This window comes from Castor canadensis, chromosome 8 (assembly GCF_047511655.1).
Source record: "Castor canadensis chromosome 8, mCasCan1.hap1v2, whole genome shotgun sequence".
Taxonomy (NCBI): Eukaryota; Metazoa; Chordata; class Mammalia; order Rodentia; family Castoridae; genus Castor; species Castor canadensis.
The window spans coordinates 74,025,182-74,040,860 of record NC_133393.1 but is presented as its reverse complement, the minus strand read 5'-3'; the positions used below and the strand labels follow the sequence as shown (position 1 = coordinate 74,040,860).

Here is a 15,679-nt window from a genome sequence, read left to right as displayed (position 1 = left end):
AGGAAATAAATTTAATAAATACTTTAAAAAAATTAAGCCAAGCACAGCGGCTCAAGCCTGTAACCCAGCTACTTGGGAGGCAGAGATCAGGAGGATCAAGGTTCGAGGTGAGCCCTAGTAAGAAGTTTGCAAGACCCCATCTCAATTAATGGCTGGACATGGCAGTGCATACCTGTCATCCTACCTACATAGTGAAGTACATATAGGAGGACTGTGGTTCAGACCAGCCCAGGGAATAAAGCAAAACCCTATCTCAAAAATAACCAACACAAAAAGGGCTTGGTGCATGGCTCAAATGGTCAAAAGACTGTCTAGTAAGTACATGGCCCTGAGTTCAAATCTTCCCCCAACTTTAAAGTTTTCAAGTGTTGAAATTCCAAATTAGTCAAGCCTTCCAGTCAATAATAAAACACTGTGCCAACTGACACATCAGCAAAGAGAAAACATAGGAGGAAAATATAATACAGGAAATTATTCTTGGATAGGAGTAGTTTTGGATAAAGACAAACAAAAACATATAGACTCAAACTATACAGGAATGATAACACAAGCTTAAAATCCCAGCACTTAAGCGACTGAGGCAGGAGGCACAAGGCAGGAGGATCTAAAGTTCCAGGCCAGTCTGGAATACAGGGTAAGACCATACTTACAAATAAATAAAGAAACTCTTGAACTTTTCCAGAAGTCCAGGCAAAGTCTATTTTCTGAATGAGTGTCAACTGCAGGATCTGATTGTAAGGAATGGATTTTGAGGGTCAAAATGAGGAGAACAAAAAAGCCCTTTTCCACATGAAAAAGTATGAATTGCAATGGGACCCAGGAGTTATGCCAGAAATAAACACTTGATAAAAGAGCTGAAGGAATGAACATTCTGAACTTGGGACTTTTAGCATGGCAGTGATGCATGCAATTGCTAAAACAGTTTTCTGCAAGTTATAGAAAGGGTCTCATAAAAAATACCACAGAGCAGAGAACTGCTTCACGAAGTCCCTGTGGCTCATTGTGCCAGCTCTTCAGAGCAGTCATGACACTCACTGCATGGTGGCAGCTGCACTAAACGTGACAGCTATGTGAATATCTTTATCTTTCTTTTCTTTTTTTTTTTTTGTTTCCTCTCCAATGTTCACTATATGGTTAAAACAAATCTCCAAAGTTAAAGCACTGGCTCTCAATGAAAATGAGCTCCCCTGGGTACCACATGACTTCAGGACAATGACTGCCAGCATTGGCAGCTCCCCCTTGCTTCCTGCAGAACCCTTCCTTCCCCTCTCCCTCTTCACTGCTTTCATAGGCAGTGGCCTGAGCTTGTCACTTTCTGTAAGAGAACTACAGAGGAGCTCTAATTAGCACCCTAGTCAGTTCCTAGTCCTGCAAATAGTTCTTCCACTTTGGACAGCATCTCTGGGTGCTAATATTCTCACCCAATTTTTTAGGACACCAAAATGTTTAAATGAGGGTGGGGCCTACACACAATTCTCTTAGAAAAATTAAAGAGGTTTGCCAACATTTACTAGCGCGATATTGATATTATTTTTATCCACGTACAATTACATACCCATTTATGACAGTTTTGTTTCATGAATGAGGTACTGAGGTTTGAACTCAGGGCCTTGCACTTCTTTTTACACAGATGCTCTACCACTGACCACCAGTCTTTATTGAACCGAGGGCCTCATGCATAGTAGACAAGAACTCTACCACTGAGCTAAGTCTCCAGCCCTGGGCTGTCCTTGAACCATGATCCTACCCATCTCCACCTTCAGAGCAGCCAGGATTACAGGCATAAGCTGCTGGACCTAGTTCATCTGTAATCATTTTTTATGGGGTAAAAGAGGAATGCAATTTTATCTGTTTTTGCAGAGCATCTGAAATGAACAGGATTCTTGGGCTGGAGGCATAGCTCCAGTAGCAGAGTGCTTGCCTAACAAGCACAAGGTCCTGCATTCAAACCAAAGTAACAGAAACAAATGTAAATAAATAAAATTAAATTAACAGGATTCTTGAAAATAAATACTGCTTATATAACTTCAAAGTTTACTAAGAAATGCTTACCCTGTTGATGATACGATATAAGGTAGTCACACAAGTTCCTAGAAAGCAGCAGAGCTCTTGAGGAATGAGGAGTGTTCCCAAAACTTTGGTTCCCAGCAAAGATAAGGGGAAAAAAGGATACTTATGGGAGATAGAAGAGTCCAAGAGACAAAGAGCATGGGTATGATCCCTGGCTCTCCCACATACTAGCCATGTGGACTTCCTGGGCTTTTGGTACCTCCTCAGTTCAGTTAGTTTGCACTGGTGGTGACTGAGCAACTTTACTCATAAAAAGTACTTACAGCATGAAGTCCTGAGTTCAAACTCCATCACTATCAGAAAAAAAGAGGCAAATTTTGTAAAGAACGACAGGTATTTAGAATGAATACAGAGACAGTGATGGAATTAGCTGACTCAGGCTGAGTGGAACTTGGGGGTGACAATGTTTTTCCAACCTGGTGTAGATTCCAGATTGTGTCAGCAGGATGCTGCTCCAACCAGATTCAGAAGCCAACAGACTCATCTTCTAGGGTGACCTTGAAGGCCCATGCCAGAGATTCAGAGTTCCCAAAAGGGGAACACAGTACAGTCCAAAGTGTGCCTTCCTCTGAACTGCAACGGACCTCTCTGAAACCACTCTGAAGGTTTCTCTCCCACAATGTTTTTTTATTATGCATCATAGTGCCCCTTCAAGGATGGAAATCACTCAAGGTCAAGTCATTTGTGTCATTCATCTTTGAGTTCCCAATGCTACTTAACATAATAGGAAGTCATCAGTATGACAGAACTAAGGTGGCAACTGTGGGAAAGAGTAACATGTTAGTCAACTTTCGCCAGAGGAAACATTTCGTTTAGAAGATTTATTTTTCTATTGAGGGCTTTTAATATTTTGGCAGTACTAGAATTTGAACTCAGGGCCCATTCTACAACTTGAGCCATGCCTCCAGCCCTATTTTTAACTAAATTTGAAATAACATAATTTGCTAACCTTCAATATAGTGTACTGTCTTGCACTTGAAATTGTAAGTAACGACCCCTCACTCTTCTTCAGTTAGGATAGCTATGCAATGTTTTTTTGACCGTGGGAAGGAAAGAATCATGCTCAGATTTAAGGAAACGAGTGGGGGGTTTGTAGACTGGGTAACAACACTTCTGTTGAAAGCCGACCAAACCAGACATCATGAAATGAGGGAGAAACTGGTAAGAACTGGTGGCTAATTGCGTGACAAGTTGATAACACTGAAGAACAGTTTTAAAATAAAAGTCAAAGCCTAACAATGTGAGGTTAATAAAATTCGCAGGAGGAAATGGATTGCAGCAATAAAATAAGTAGCATGGATTGGGCATGTAGCTCAGTGGTAAACCTAACTTGTGCAAGGTGCTGGGTCAACCCGCAGCAGCAAGAAAAAAAAAAGTAATTTCAACTGCCAGGTACAGTGGTGAATACCTGTAGTCTTGATAAGCAAAGGCAGGAGGATCTTGAGTTCAAGGTCAACCTGGGCATAGTCAGCTTCTGGCCAGCTTGAGCTATAGTGAAACCTTGTCTCCAAAAAAGAAAAACAGTTGCAATTTGGTGCCCCTGGGGTGTTTACAAGCACTAAGCAGGTGTTTGAAAATGCAGAGCAAAGTTAGATGAGGTAAATAAACCCAGACAGTAGAAGTGACCACCAAGGATTAAGGAAGGTAGGACATAAAGGAGGAGAAAAGGGGCTAAAGGGAGAGAAGAAAAAAAATGAGCTAGCCAGAAAGAAACCTGGAGAACATGAAGTAAGAGAACCAAGCAATCTGAGGTAATTAAGACCAAGAAAAGAACTTTAAAAAAGGTAGAAATGTCAAGAGAAATTTCAAATAAGGGCCTAGGCTACTAGATGGTACTTAACTCATGGTTGATCTTACAGTTGCTATTCCAGTTTTAGGAACACTAGGCAAGGGAAAAGCAGGAAGGTGGTGAGAAGGGTGGGGTAAATGGATAAATAAAGTTTATTTATTTTTCTAAATAAATTAAATAAATAAGTGGAGGCAGCATGAGGAGCACATAGACAGGAGAGGGCTACAAAGGAGATCAGAAGCGACGCCTGAAGTGAACTCACTCCAGATAGCCTGGCCTGATACAAAATGTATTGCAGCATAAATTACAGTCTGTATCAAGAGGGACAGGATAGGACTGGGAGACAAGAACAAAGTAGAAAAGACCTATAACAGGTATAAAAAGTCAAATATGAACAACTAGAAATGGGCAAAAAATTTGCTAAAATGTACAGAGGGCACTGAGGGGCTCCTATAGCATTCCTGAACCTTATTCCTCCAAAGCTTGGCTGTCTCTGCTCTGCCCAAAGCTGGGGTTTATTGTGAGAATGCCCATCAGTTCATAAACCTGGTTGTACAGTAGAATCAGTTGGGGCACTTGTTAAGGAATGCAGCCTCTCTAACTCTACCCATGGAGGCTCTGAGTCACTGTGTCTAAGGTGTGGCTGGAGAATTCTAATTAGCACCCCCAAGTAATTCTGATTCAGCTAGTAGCAAGGCCCTAGGAAAGCAAGGGTATCATCAAAATAATCTGATACGCTTTTGGAAAGCAAGGGTTCATCAAAATAAATACAGATACACAAGATCCTGTCTGAACCTACTGAATTCCACACATTTCATATCCATAACATTAAATGCATCAGTCTGAAGCCTTTTTCAATCAACTTTATAGCAGATGCACATAGAAGAATACAACCCTAACCAAGACTGAACTCAAGAGCAGGTGCCCTGAAATTCAGAGACAGGTGCCTTGGGCAGGTGCTCAATCCCCACCTCAAGTTCCAGCTCCTCTTCTCGGTCCCCGTTGAAGCTCCAGTAAAAGAGAGGACTGTAAACAAGTGGGTGAGCATAAAGTAAGAGTCTCTCAAAAGTGCTTAGGGTCACAAGTTTACATGGCCATTCAGTCAAAGAGTACTACTGACTACTCTTTCAGCTGCGCTTAGGAGGAAATTTGGAAGAAACCCTTCTTAGTTCCTATTCCATGGGAGGGCTTTCCAATTTCAGAGTTGTCTTTAAAAAGCTTTGAAGAAGTCAACATTCTATTATAAATCTTCAGGTAAGTTACCTATTTAGAACTTTGTTTTAAAATTATTCCAGTAATATTAAATATAGTCTTATCTTTAAATTGAATGTAAAGCTGTTAATTTGAAAAATAATACTAGCCACGAGCTGGGGTATGGCTCCAGTAGTTCAGCACCTGCCTACCAGTACAAGGCCCTGAGTTCAAACCCCTGTACTGCCAAAAAAACTACATATCAACACTTATTAATTACTGTTCCAGTTCTATCCTTGGCCATTAGGAGTCCTGGGAAACCTTAAGAACTCGTGTAACAAGCAGGCAGTGAGGCCAAACAAGTTTGAATCCTGCTTCTGACACTAGCTGTAGGATATCACAATTCAGACTTTCTGAAATTTCCCTAGGGACCTGGGATTCACACCTATAATTCTAGCTATTTAGGAGGCTGAGATCAGGAGGACTGTGGTTCAAGTTCAGCCCAGACAAATATAGTTATTGAGACCCGCATCTCCAAAATAACCAGAGCAAACTGGACTGGAGATGTGGCTCAAGTGGTACAGTGCTTACAAAGTGAAGCCCTGAGTTCAGTCAAATCCCAGTCCCACTCAAAAAAATAAAAAAGGGTTTCTGAAATTTGTTTTGCAGGGCTTTTTTTTTGGAGGTAATATAATAGGTGCTTAAACTGCTTTTGCTGAGTAGCAGTGACTCTTTTCTTGAACCCGTGGATTAACTAAAAACAGGAGAAAAGTATGGTGTCTCTCCTTCATTTTGTACATGTCTTTGCTTTAAGATTCAGCTTTGGCGAGCTGTGCCAGGAGAAAATGTGCCCTTTAGGCTCTAGGCACTCGCAGCTAGGGACCCTGGATAGAAAGGAAAGTTGGAATTGGTTTCTAGCAACTGCTAGAATTGTTTTTATTCCAAGGACTTGTCTTATCTTTCCACTTCAGCCAGCGTTGGATGCTTTTTACCATCAGCTGGTGAGACAAGAGAAATGAATATTTGGACTGTAAGGGTCCTGAAGTTTGACCTTGTGAGTTCTCCCCGATAGGTGTACCACAGGCCTTCACCTTTCTTTTCCTCTTCTGGGCCATTTGGGGTTCGTCTGAACCATCTGGACTTTTGTTGTTTGCCTGACAAGGAATTTTGGATTCCTTGTTCAGAGCTTCTCTGGGCATTTACGATCATTTGAGAATTTTGTGCTAGCAATTGGCAGGAAAGGAATGTAAGGTAACAGAGAATGCAGGATGTTTATGTTGGAGAGCTCTGTTGTGAACTGTTTAAGAATGGAAAGCACTAAGTCCATATTGCCCTATAGGGAGAATTCTAGTTGACTAATCTAAAAAAGAGAAAAAGAAAAAAAATGGCAAAAAGACAATGTCTAAAAATATACTTGGAATTAATGTAATTGTTTTTGTGTATCATTGTGTATATTTTATATGTGCCCATTAGTCTATGTCTACGATGACTGGCTTGGTGAAGGCTAAAATTTTGATGGCTGTGGCAACAGTCCTATTAGAGACTGACAAAACACTTCTCTAGCATTGATTCTTGCTTCAACTATCATGACAAACCTCCTGAAATGAGTCCTAAATGAATAACATGGGGCACATCTAAATCTACTCATGTAATTCCTAGAAATAACCAACCAACCTACTTGTGGCCACTAAATTAATTTTTCCATTTTCTTGAGCTCATCTATGCATGCTTAAATTGACATTTATGGCATGCCTAACTTAAAGCTTTTGCATATACATGTACGTGCACGTGAACATCTTTAGGATGATTCTTATTATAGAGTTAGTGCAAAGGAGCTGTTACTTTTGTTCACTCTCCCATCTCTTCTGCTGCCACTCTTAAGAAAATCAGTTTTCAAACTTGTTATCTCAAAGAGATCTAACTAAAATACAGGCATTCAAGAATTAGGACTAAAGAAAGGACTCTATGAACAGTAATCGTAATCTGTTTCATTCTGTCCTAAGGGTAATTTGCATTCAACTCTCTTCTATAATTAGATCTATTAACAAATGCATTTTTACAAATTGCTTATTGTATAAAAATAGTTTAAGTCTGCTTTTCTTCCTGGGTCTACATTAAAATAGAAGACTAATAAGAGATTTTATTTTATTGAAAAAAAGAGACAAAATTTTGTCTAAATTCAAAATTTTGTAAGTTATTTCTTAAAGTTTATAAAAAGTTTATTCACGTAATTAAGTTGGCTATAATTTAGAAATTACCTAAAAATTTTTCTAAGGTTAAAATTTAGTGTATTGATATAAAAGTAAAACCTAATTCTCTGTGTCTGTAATAAAAGGCCATCTTAATATTGTTCCACCCTTAGTAACAGTTGTAACACTGGCTTAATTGAAAGAGTTTATGAAAATAATTGCTTGTATTCTGTCCATCAATTTGGTCAAGCTTTTGACTACTTAGGAAACTAAACCTTAACTAAATCAGAGTTCATTTAACAATCTGTTCATGTAAAAAAATCTCTTAAATGACCAACTTATAACTGTGTGGCGAAACAACTATTTTTCTAAGTAATTATAACACAACTAGTACCCTATATGTCTGTGACTAAAAGTATGTAAAACCACGTATCTAGACTTTACCTCAATATTGTTCAAACATATACAGAGTTAAAAGTGTGTCAGTTTAATACAAGTAAAATGACCAACTAATGCTCTCATTTATCTAAAATGCATTGCATCTAAACCTTCATATAAAAAAGGTCAATGAAACTTTTGGCATTTCTGCTGTTTATAATCAGTAACATTTAGAGAAGAAGAAAAAAAAAAAACCCTGCCATTTGGGCAATCCTGCTATTTAAAACCTGGACTATAATTATTTGTCTTAACTAAATGAGTGTTATTTTATATATGAAAGGCACTTGTACATTAGGAAATAAGACTATTTGGGATCACAGCCACTGTTCCCGTAACTTTTAAGAGATTTACAGCTTTGACTTTTGTCAGTATTATATACCTATTACCTTACCTAGCCATAGATTCTAAATTTTACTCCATGGAAAAAAGCTGAATTAACATGTATGTATGATATCTGTGTAGCTATGACACTAATTGTTGCTTGCTCTTTTATATATCAAAATGTATTTATGTTCCCCAAATATGTATGCCTTCTGAAATGCAAAGTTTAGAAAAAAAAATATTACCATGTAGGTGTTCTCCAAATTAAAATTGTTAGTGATGCTGGCCGTTTGCAGGTTCCTGTCCATGTGTTCCTAATTTTAACAAGGAATGCCTAAGGTGCCGATGTAATGCTGTCAACAGCTAAACTGCTTTTCAAAATTTTAGCCACTGCTATTCAGTCTTATCATCTGCAGTCTGGGTCTTCTCCAAATCCATGAAAATGACTCTAACAAGTACTTACTTGGCAAATGAGTCAGTCTTTTAAATATTTGCTTTTATTGGCTTTTTTGTATTTTCCTTACAAATCTTTGCAACTGTTGTCTGTTGGCATTCTATGGCATTTTTAAGATACCAAGACATCATCTATAAGACAGCTTTAGACGAGAATGAGTTCCACATAAACTCAGCCCAAAAGCCACTCTTCTAAATTTCTCTGTTGCTTAAAATTTGGCCAAAGGGGTCTTACTGACACTGACTCCCACTGAACTGCCTGTTGCTTCCCCTCCAACATGGAATCAGATCAGATCATCCCAGAAAAAGTTAATCCTGGCAGTGAGGGACTTTCATCAACCAGAATGGCTAAATGGCAAAATCTTCATAGGAAAGTGTTCACAATTTGGAGACAAGGGGGGAAATCATCAGAATCCAAATGAAATACCTGTGTTAGCACTTGCAAACATTACTAAAGCCAGGAGGTTTTAAAGAAGTGTTCTTATGTATGGCTACCTGACACTCAAGACCTTCTAGGCACCTCTAACAGAAGGCAAATTCATATTTTTGACCAAGGCCTTCTATTTAAATAGACAAACTGTGGCAGGAAGGAAAGGAGGGGAGAGATTAATGAGTACTACAGTAAAATGAAGGAAAAATGGGGTTGGGGAATGTTACCTGAAGACCAGAGGAGGGTCACCTCGCCCCAGAGTTAAAGCAGCCAATGGGACAAACTGTAACCCCCCATCTCTGTAACCTGCTCTAAATTGTATATAAAGAAAGCCCCCTTTGTTTTAGGGGCTCAGCATTTTGATATGAGTCCGCTGAGTCGCTGCTGGCTTGCTTAATAAACTTGCTTCCCAAAAACTTTGGTGCCCTCTCAGTCTCTGTCTGAGCCCTCCTGCAACAAAATGACTATTTCTGCTTACTCTTTTTAGTAGTCTATGCTCATGGAGTTATTTTAAAAGAGGTTCATGCTCATGGAGTTATTTTAAAAGGGATTCCCCTACACAATTTATTTAACTAGATGTCATATAACTTTTACTCCCTCTGTGTTCTGTTTTATAATGGCATTTCTAATTTTAGGCTTAAACAAGTACTTTTGACTTTATTATTAGTTATCTATCCCCTTCTCCTGTACTAACTTATCACTGGCCAAGAAACCCGAATTCCCTCAAGATTGAGGAATGTTCAAACATAAGGGAGGAATTACACTGCCCAAGAACTAACTAAAAAAAAAAACAGGACAAAAGCTTGGTATCTCTGTCTCATTTTGTACCTGTTGTCCTTTGCTCTGAGTCATTCTCTCCTGCAGCCACCTTGGAATCAAGGAAGGACAGGAGGAATCAATAATATCTTTTTGACAAATAACTAAAACTACCCCTAATAGCAAAGCTTTACAGGACAGACTATCCCTCCAAGTGAGGACAATTACCAATAATGATGAGGTTGCACCCTGGAGCAGGAGTAATCATCTCATGGGAACCAGACTGCTCCCCTCAGGTGATGACAGTGATAATTTCTCCCTTCTCCAGAACCCTTGGACTGAGATAATGATCATCCAGGCACCTATCACTGGGACTGTTTAACTAGGCATACCTTTTGTCCCCTGTTCCTAATTCTTTGTCTATTTAAAGCTAAAAACTCGCATCTGTACATGAAGATGGCTGAAGACAGGCTGAATGCATATTTTGCCTTTTTCCACAGCATGTGCTGAACCATGTAATAAACCTCCTTTCTCTACCCTCATCATGCCTCTTTATTTGGCACATAGGGGTGAGTGAACAGACCTGGCATGCAGAATCCCAGGAATTTGGGCCTTGGGTTCAAAACTCCAGTTTCAGTAATACACATAAAAGTCCTGGTTCAGACCCAGAATTCAATAAACAGTACTTATTGTTGTTGCTCAAACCTCTATCCCTTGTCCCCCAACAGAGGTAAGTCCTCTAAAAGTGCTCAGGACATTGAGATGTTGAAAATTTGAGTACACCAGCCTCAGTGAGATGTGGAAAAGGAACTGTACTCACACAGAAAACTTGCAACCTATCTAAGGGGCAAATTCTGCTGCACCACCACGAAGGTGCCCAAGGGCAAGACCAAGTGCTGTAAGCCTAGATATGGAACTCCAAAAAAAAAAAAAAAAAAACTGCCCTGGGGGTAATGTCATCATCAGAATAGAGCCCAGGGGTAGGAGGACATCAGGGAGTTGCACCACAGGAAGGGAAACAGCTAAACCTGTGATTTGGACTGCTAGGAGCTACACCTTCCATAAAAGAATGGTCTGGGGAAAATCTGCCTTCAACCAAAACAAAACGATGAGAAAATCTGTAGACCCATACTAAGCCTAAGCAGGAAAGTAACTGACCCCATTAATCTCCCCAAAACAAGCCTGAGTTGAAACTCACACTACTTTGAAGGTAGGGAAATGCCTGGCTAATAAATTAAAGTGCTCCTGGGTTAAAAGTAGTGACAAACTTTTTTACAGAAAGGCATCTTCAGTGCAGTCTTGAGGATTTCCATAAAATTAAAGGATAAGAAAGAAATAAGCACCTTGAATGAGAGTCAGCAGAAACATTGAATAGATAAGACTCTCCCTCCTCCACCAAGGGCTTCAGCTATCAGTACAGAAGAGAAAAAAGGGGAAGGCCTAAAAAAAGTTGGACCAAAAATAAAGTACAAAAATAGTAGAAATAAATCCAAGTAGACCACTAATTATAATACAAATGGAATAAACTCACCTGGTAAGGTACATGACCACTTTTAACAAAAATTTAAAAATTAATCCTACTTGTGTGTGTGAGTATTCCTTTGAATGTATGAGTTTTTCATAATAAAAAGGCAATTTTGAGAAAGAGTAAAGGAATGACTTCTAGGTCTTTCAACTTTAATTTTTGGAGCAATAATATTCAAATCATTCACCTTCCAAGCCTGAAAACCACCCGGTCTTTAACCCTCTTTCCTCTCAGTACTTGTCCCTACTTGGCTTAGGACTGATGAAGACAATATTTCCTGAGGCTGTTTTATACTATGTGTGGGGACAGCACTGCCTGATGCCACACACATTGAGGTTTGAACCCTGACCCACCAATTACAAGTTAATGACTCCAAGTTCAAAAACCTCTGTGCCTCAATTTCATCAGCTATAAAATGAGCATCATAACTCCCAACCCAGGAGGACTGTTGCAAGTAAATTTACATACACAGCTCATTTTTACATACATTATTGAAAATGTACTCAATAAACACTACTATGATAAGCATCACAGAAGAGCATTCTTATTCATTCAACAAGGATTCTAGAATGTTTCCTGTGCATGGCTCCTAGTGCCAGACTTTCTGAAACAAGAGTTGAATAAATGACTGCTTGCTACGATACTACCTGGCATGTTTGTTTTGTGCCAGCTAGTAAAGGAAGAAGAACTAGAATGTGGGTGCTACTGACCCTAAAGCCTGTGTCGTAAGAAGTTCACTCTGCACCAATGGAGGGGGTTTCACATTCAGGATGAAGTTAGTAGATTTTATTTTCACATTTTGGCCAAAAATAAGAGAACTCCAAAAATAGGGAGTTTCATAAGCAGAGAATATAATACAATACTGCTAAACTGACCTCAGTTTTTGTTCCTTCTTTAAAAGGGAAAGTAACATTTCAATTGAGTAATGTCCACTCTAGTGCATCTAAATTTTGTGGTTTTCATAATATAAGTATTTTTCTGGGTGTTAAGAGTGTGAACTGGCACTTGTCAGGAATTTAATCTGGTTTATTTTTTGATGGGGGATGTACTTATGAAGGATGGCTCATTGAGACTTAACAGGGAAACAGAATTGATTCAAAGAAGGAAGCACTTTCTAAGTTTTTAGCTCTCCCCAAACTGGACAGGGTGTGGCCAACGAGTGGCTTAAAAATCTAGATCCTTCTACTTTGGGATGGGTCAGATAACACGGGAAGGAGCATAGGTGTACCTATTAATATACAGTAATTACTTCACAAGACTGAAAGTAAAAGTAACAAGAACTCTCAAGTTTCGGGGCTAGAGGAATGGCTCAAAGGTTAGAGCACCTACCTAGCAAGTCTGAGGACCTGAGTTCATACCCTACTACCATCAAAAAAAAAAAAAATTCATAAAAAAAAAGAACTTTCCAGCTTCAGAGAACAATATCGAGACAATGTAACAAATCCTGAAAAGTCATTGTTAGGTTCTCTATTTCTTAAAGTGATAGGAATTCTCTTCAAATTAAAAAGAAAAAAAAAAAAAAAAACCAAACTGGGAAGTGTAGCTGGAGTGGCAGTGCACTTTCCTAGCATGTGGGAGGCTCTGAGTTGAATCTGCAACACTGCAAAAACAAGTAAACAGAAAAGGAAATGGAATCTTTCTCCTATAAGCAGAAATGACTTACAGACTGTAATAACTCCATCCTTACTTCCAAGAGGGTATTTTGGATTTTGTTCACCTCTTCATAGGGTTTGAAACTAAGCCAGCCAATTTAAAAAAAAAAATGACAGTGTAAAGAATTTGGAGCTCATTATCTTCAAATTAAAAAGGGCTAATTAACAAAGTGTGTCGATTAAATTTGAAAAACATGTAAGTTCTTTCAAAACGAGGCAGAGTATTTTCACTTAATAAGGAAGAAAACTCCCTTCAATTCATTTTAGAGTGAATCACACCTAAAACTGGAAGAGATTTCAGAAACTACCTCACCAGTTTCCTAATTTTGCAGGAAATAAATTGAGATCAAAATCGTTGTAATTCAGTTCCCTATCTATATCACCATCTCTACCCTTATCTAAGGTGGTACGTTTGTAACTTCATCTATCATGCTTTTGTGCCTTATACCTACTACATCTTTGGGACCAAGTCTAGAGGGAAACATTTAAAGTCCCCAATGCTTATCAGGTTTAAATGATCAAAACTGCTTTTGCTCAGTCATGACAAATGTGTGAACCTACATGAAAGTACTTCTATTTCTGCTGAGTAAATTGCGTTTTGTCACTGAACTCGTTTACATATCAGATTTCTCTGCTTATAACAAAAAGTGTGGGAGGGAATTTTAAAGAAAAGTTCTGCAAATCAGAAGGGAAAAATCCCTAACGTGTACTAGTTTCAAGCTCCCCGGGGAGAACTGAACACATTTACAAAACAAAGGAGGTGATGTGGCCTTGAATAGGTCAACCCGAGGATTTCTTCCCATGCTAAGATTCGATGAGAATTTGAGAATTCTGAAATCAAAGATCTGCATACTGATCTCTGAATGTACCATTATGAAAACAGCGGCACGGACTCGGTTTTCTGATATTAGGAATGTTGCCTTATGAAAGACTTGCCAATTTTCCCTCAGGGTGGAAGTCTACTGGAGAAAAGAGAAACGAGGGGGAGGGGGGCATGGCTCAAGTGGTAAAGCTACTCCTGCCTTGCAAGTGCGAGGCCCCGTGCCACCAAGGGGAGGAAAAACAAAAAACAAAAAACAGGCCAGTGAGGATGGCCGGCCCGAGGTCCAGGTGCACATCAGCCTCCGACCATCGCAGGCCTCCGAGGTCTCCGGCCACAGAATTTAGCGAAGCAGCGAACACTGCAGTATGTGGTTAACAGTTCTTATCAATTCCTAACAAAACTTTTTTTTCCTAACAGTTATACCTTGACTTCCGGAATTCTCTGGGAAGTGACGGCCGGGGCAAGCTCAACGCTAGGCGGATTCCTGCCCAAGGTCCATTGGGGGAAAGGGCAAAATGGGTTTATGCGCGGGTGGCGGGGTTCAGCCGCCTAGAGAAGGGGCGTGGCCCTCACCTGCGCCCGCCCAGCCCGTTGCGATGCCGGGCTTACCTGCGGCGTCCGCGGGGCCCTTGAAGGACACGAACTCCGCCCTCCCGAAGTACATCGAGGGCCTGCTCCAGGGCCGGGGGGTCCCGGGCGGCAGGTAGGCGAAGTTGGACTTGCGTCGGATCGCCACCCGCCTGAAGTTGTGGCCGCTCTCGCCGCTCACCACGCCGGGCTCGCCGGGGGCTCCGCGCCCGCTCCCGCCCTCCTCCTGCCGCGGGCGTCCGCACGTGGGGCTCTTCAGCTGCGCCCGGAACCCGGGGGGCGTCGCCTGCATGGCTGGCTCGGTCCGTGCGTTCCGCTCTGACTCGTCCTGCAGCCGCCCGGCCGCCTCACCCCGAGGCTTCCGCACGCAAGCTCTGAGGCCGCTACCTCCGCGGCCTGGCCCGGCCTCCACCCCGGCTCCCGAGCCAATTGTCCGCGGGCCCCCGAGGGCGAGGAAGGCGCCGTCAGTCAGCCGAACCGCGCCGCCACCGCCGCCGCTGCCGCCGCCGCCTCCTCCCCTCGCGCGGCGCCCGCCCACCGGGCCGCCGAAGAAGCCCCGCCCACTCGCCTTGAGCGCCCCGCCCACTCGCCCAAAGACAGACGGAGTGTACCTGCGGCCGCACGCGCTCACCTGCGGACTGTGCACTGGAGTTTGGGAAGAAAAAATAGTCCTGCGACGCTTTCCTCTGCCCAGGGTGTTTGCGGTTGTCACAGCCCTACACGCTGAGGGTCACAAATGTATCTCAAGCCTTCAGCGCTGAGTAATTCATACTGATCTGATGTATTTCAGATAGTGTGACCCCTAGCACTGCAGAGCTCCAATCCCTGCCCCAAAACATCTTGCCAGAAACCCTGGGTAGATAACCAAGAAAGGCTGCTGTGTGGAAATAGAAGTACAGCTAACAACCCACAGGTGACCAGAAGAGCACCAGACCTCGTCATCACGACCACTTTCAGGACCTTATTGGTAATGACTTTAGAGTCTTTTTAAAATTGTCAAGTCACATATTTTTTGACGCAAGCTATATGTGAAATTCAAGAAACTAAATTCTTAGCTCAGCCTGTAGTGCCATCTTCTGATGACATTGGGGCAGAAGGATCACTTGAACCCGGGAGACTGAGGCCACCCTGGGCAACATAGTGAGACCCTGTTTCTAGAAGAAAAAAAAAAAAAACTCACTGCTTTCTCTAATAAGGAAGATACGGTGTTCCAAAACCATAGAGATAGGAAGGAAAGGGGCAGCACTCCAAGTTCCCCAGCTCAAGCAGTGTTCCCAGCCATCACCTTCGTCTTGGAAGCCACCCCACATCGCTTCAAATAGTACTGCATCCAGCTCTTCTCCAGAAACCTTTGTGGAAGGTAAGTTAACTCTTTTAGTCTCCTTGGGTGCTATTCCAGTAAGCATACCTTTAAAGAGAATGAACTATTCTTCCAATTTATTAGTAGTATTCCC

The 15,679-nt window shown here is 41.2% G+C and overlaps 1 protein-coding gene across 2 annotated transcripts in view; it reads right to left on the bottom strand.

Moving 5' to 3' along the window:
- Fgd4 (FYVE, RhoGEF and PH domain containing 4) overlaps positions 1-14,517 on the bottom strand; it is a 216,761-nt gene extending 202,244 nt beyond the window's left edge. The window contains exon 1 of one of the 2 annotated variants that reach the window (XM_074083096.1): positions 14,247-14,517. In XM_074083096.1, the coding sequence (XP_073939197.1) occupies positions 14,247-14,517 (271 nt within the window). Of the gene's footprint in view, positions 1-14,060; positions 14,191-14,246 lie in introns of those variants that run through there. The other variant, XM_074083100.1, reaches the window with a different exon arrangement.
- Between the last annotated feature and the right edge of the window lie 1,162 nt (positions 14,518-15,679).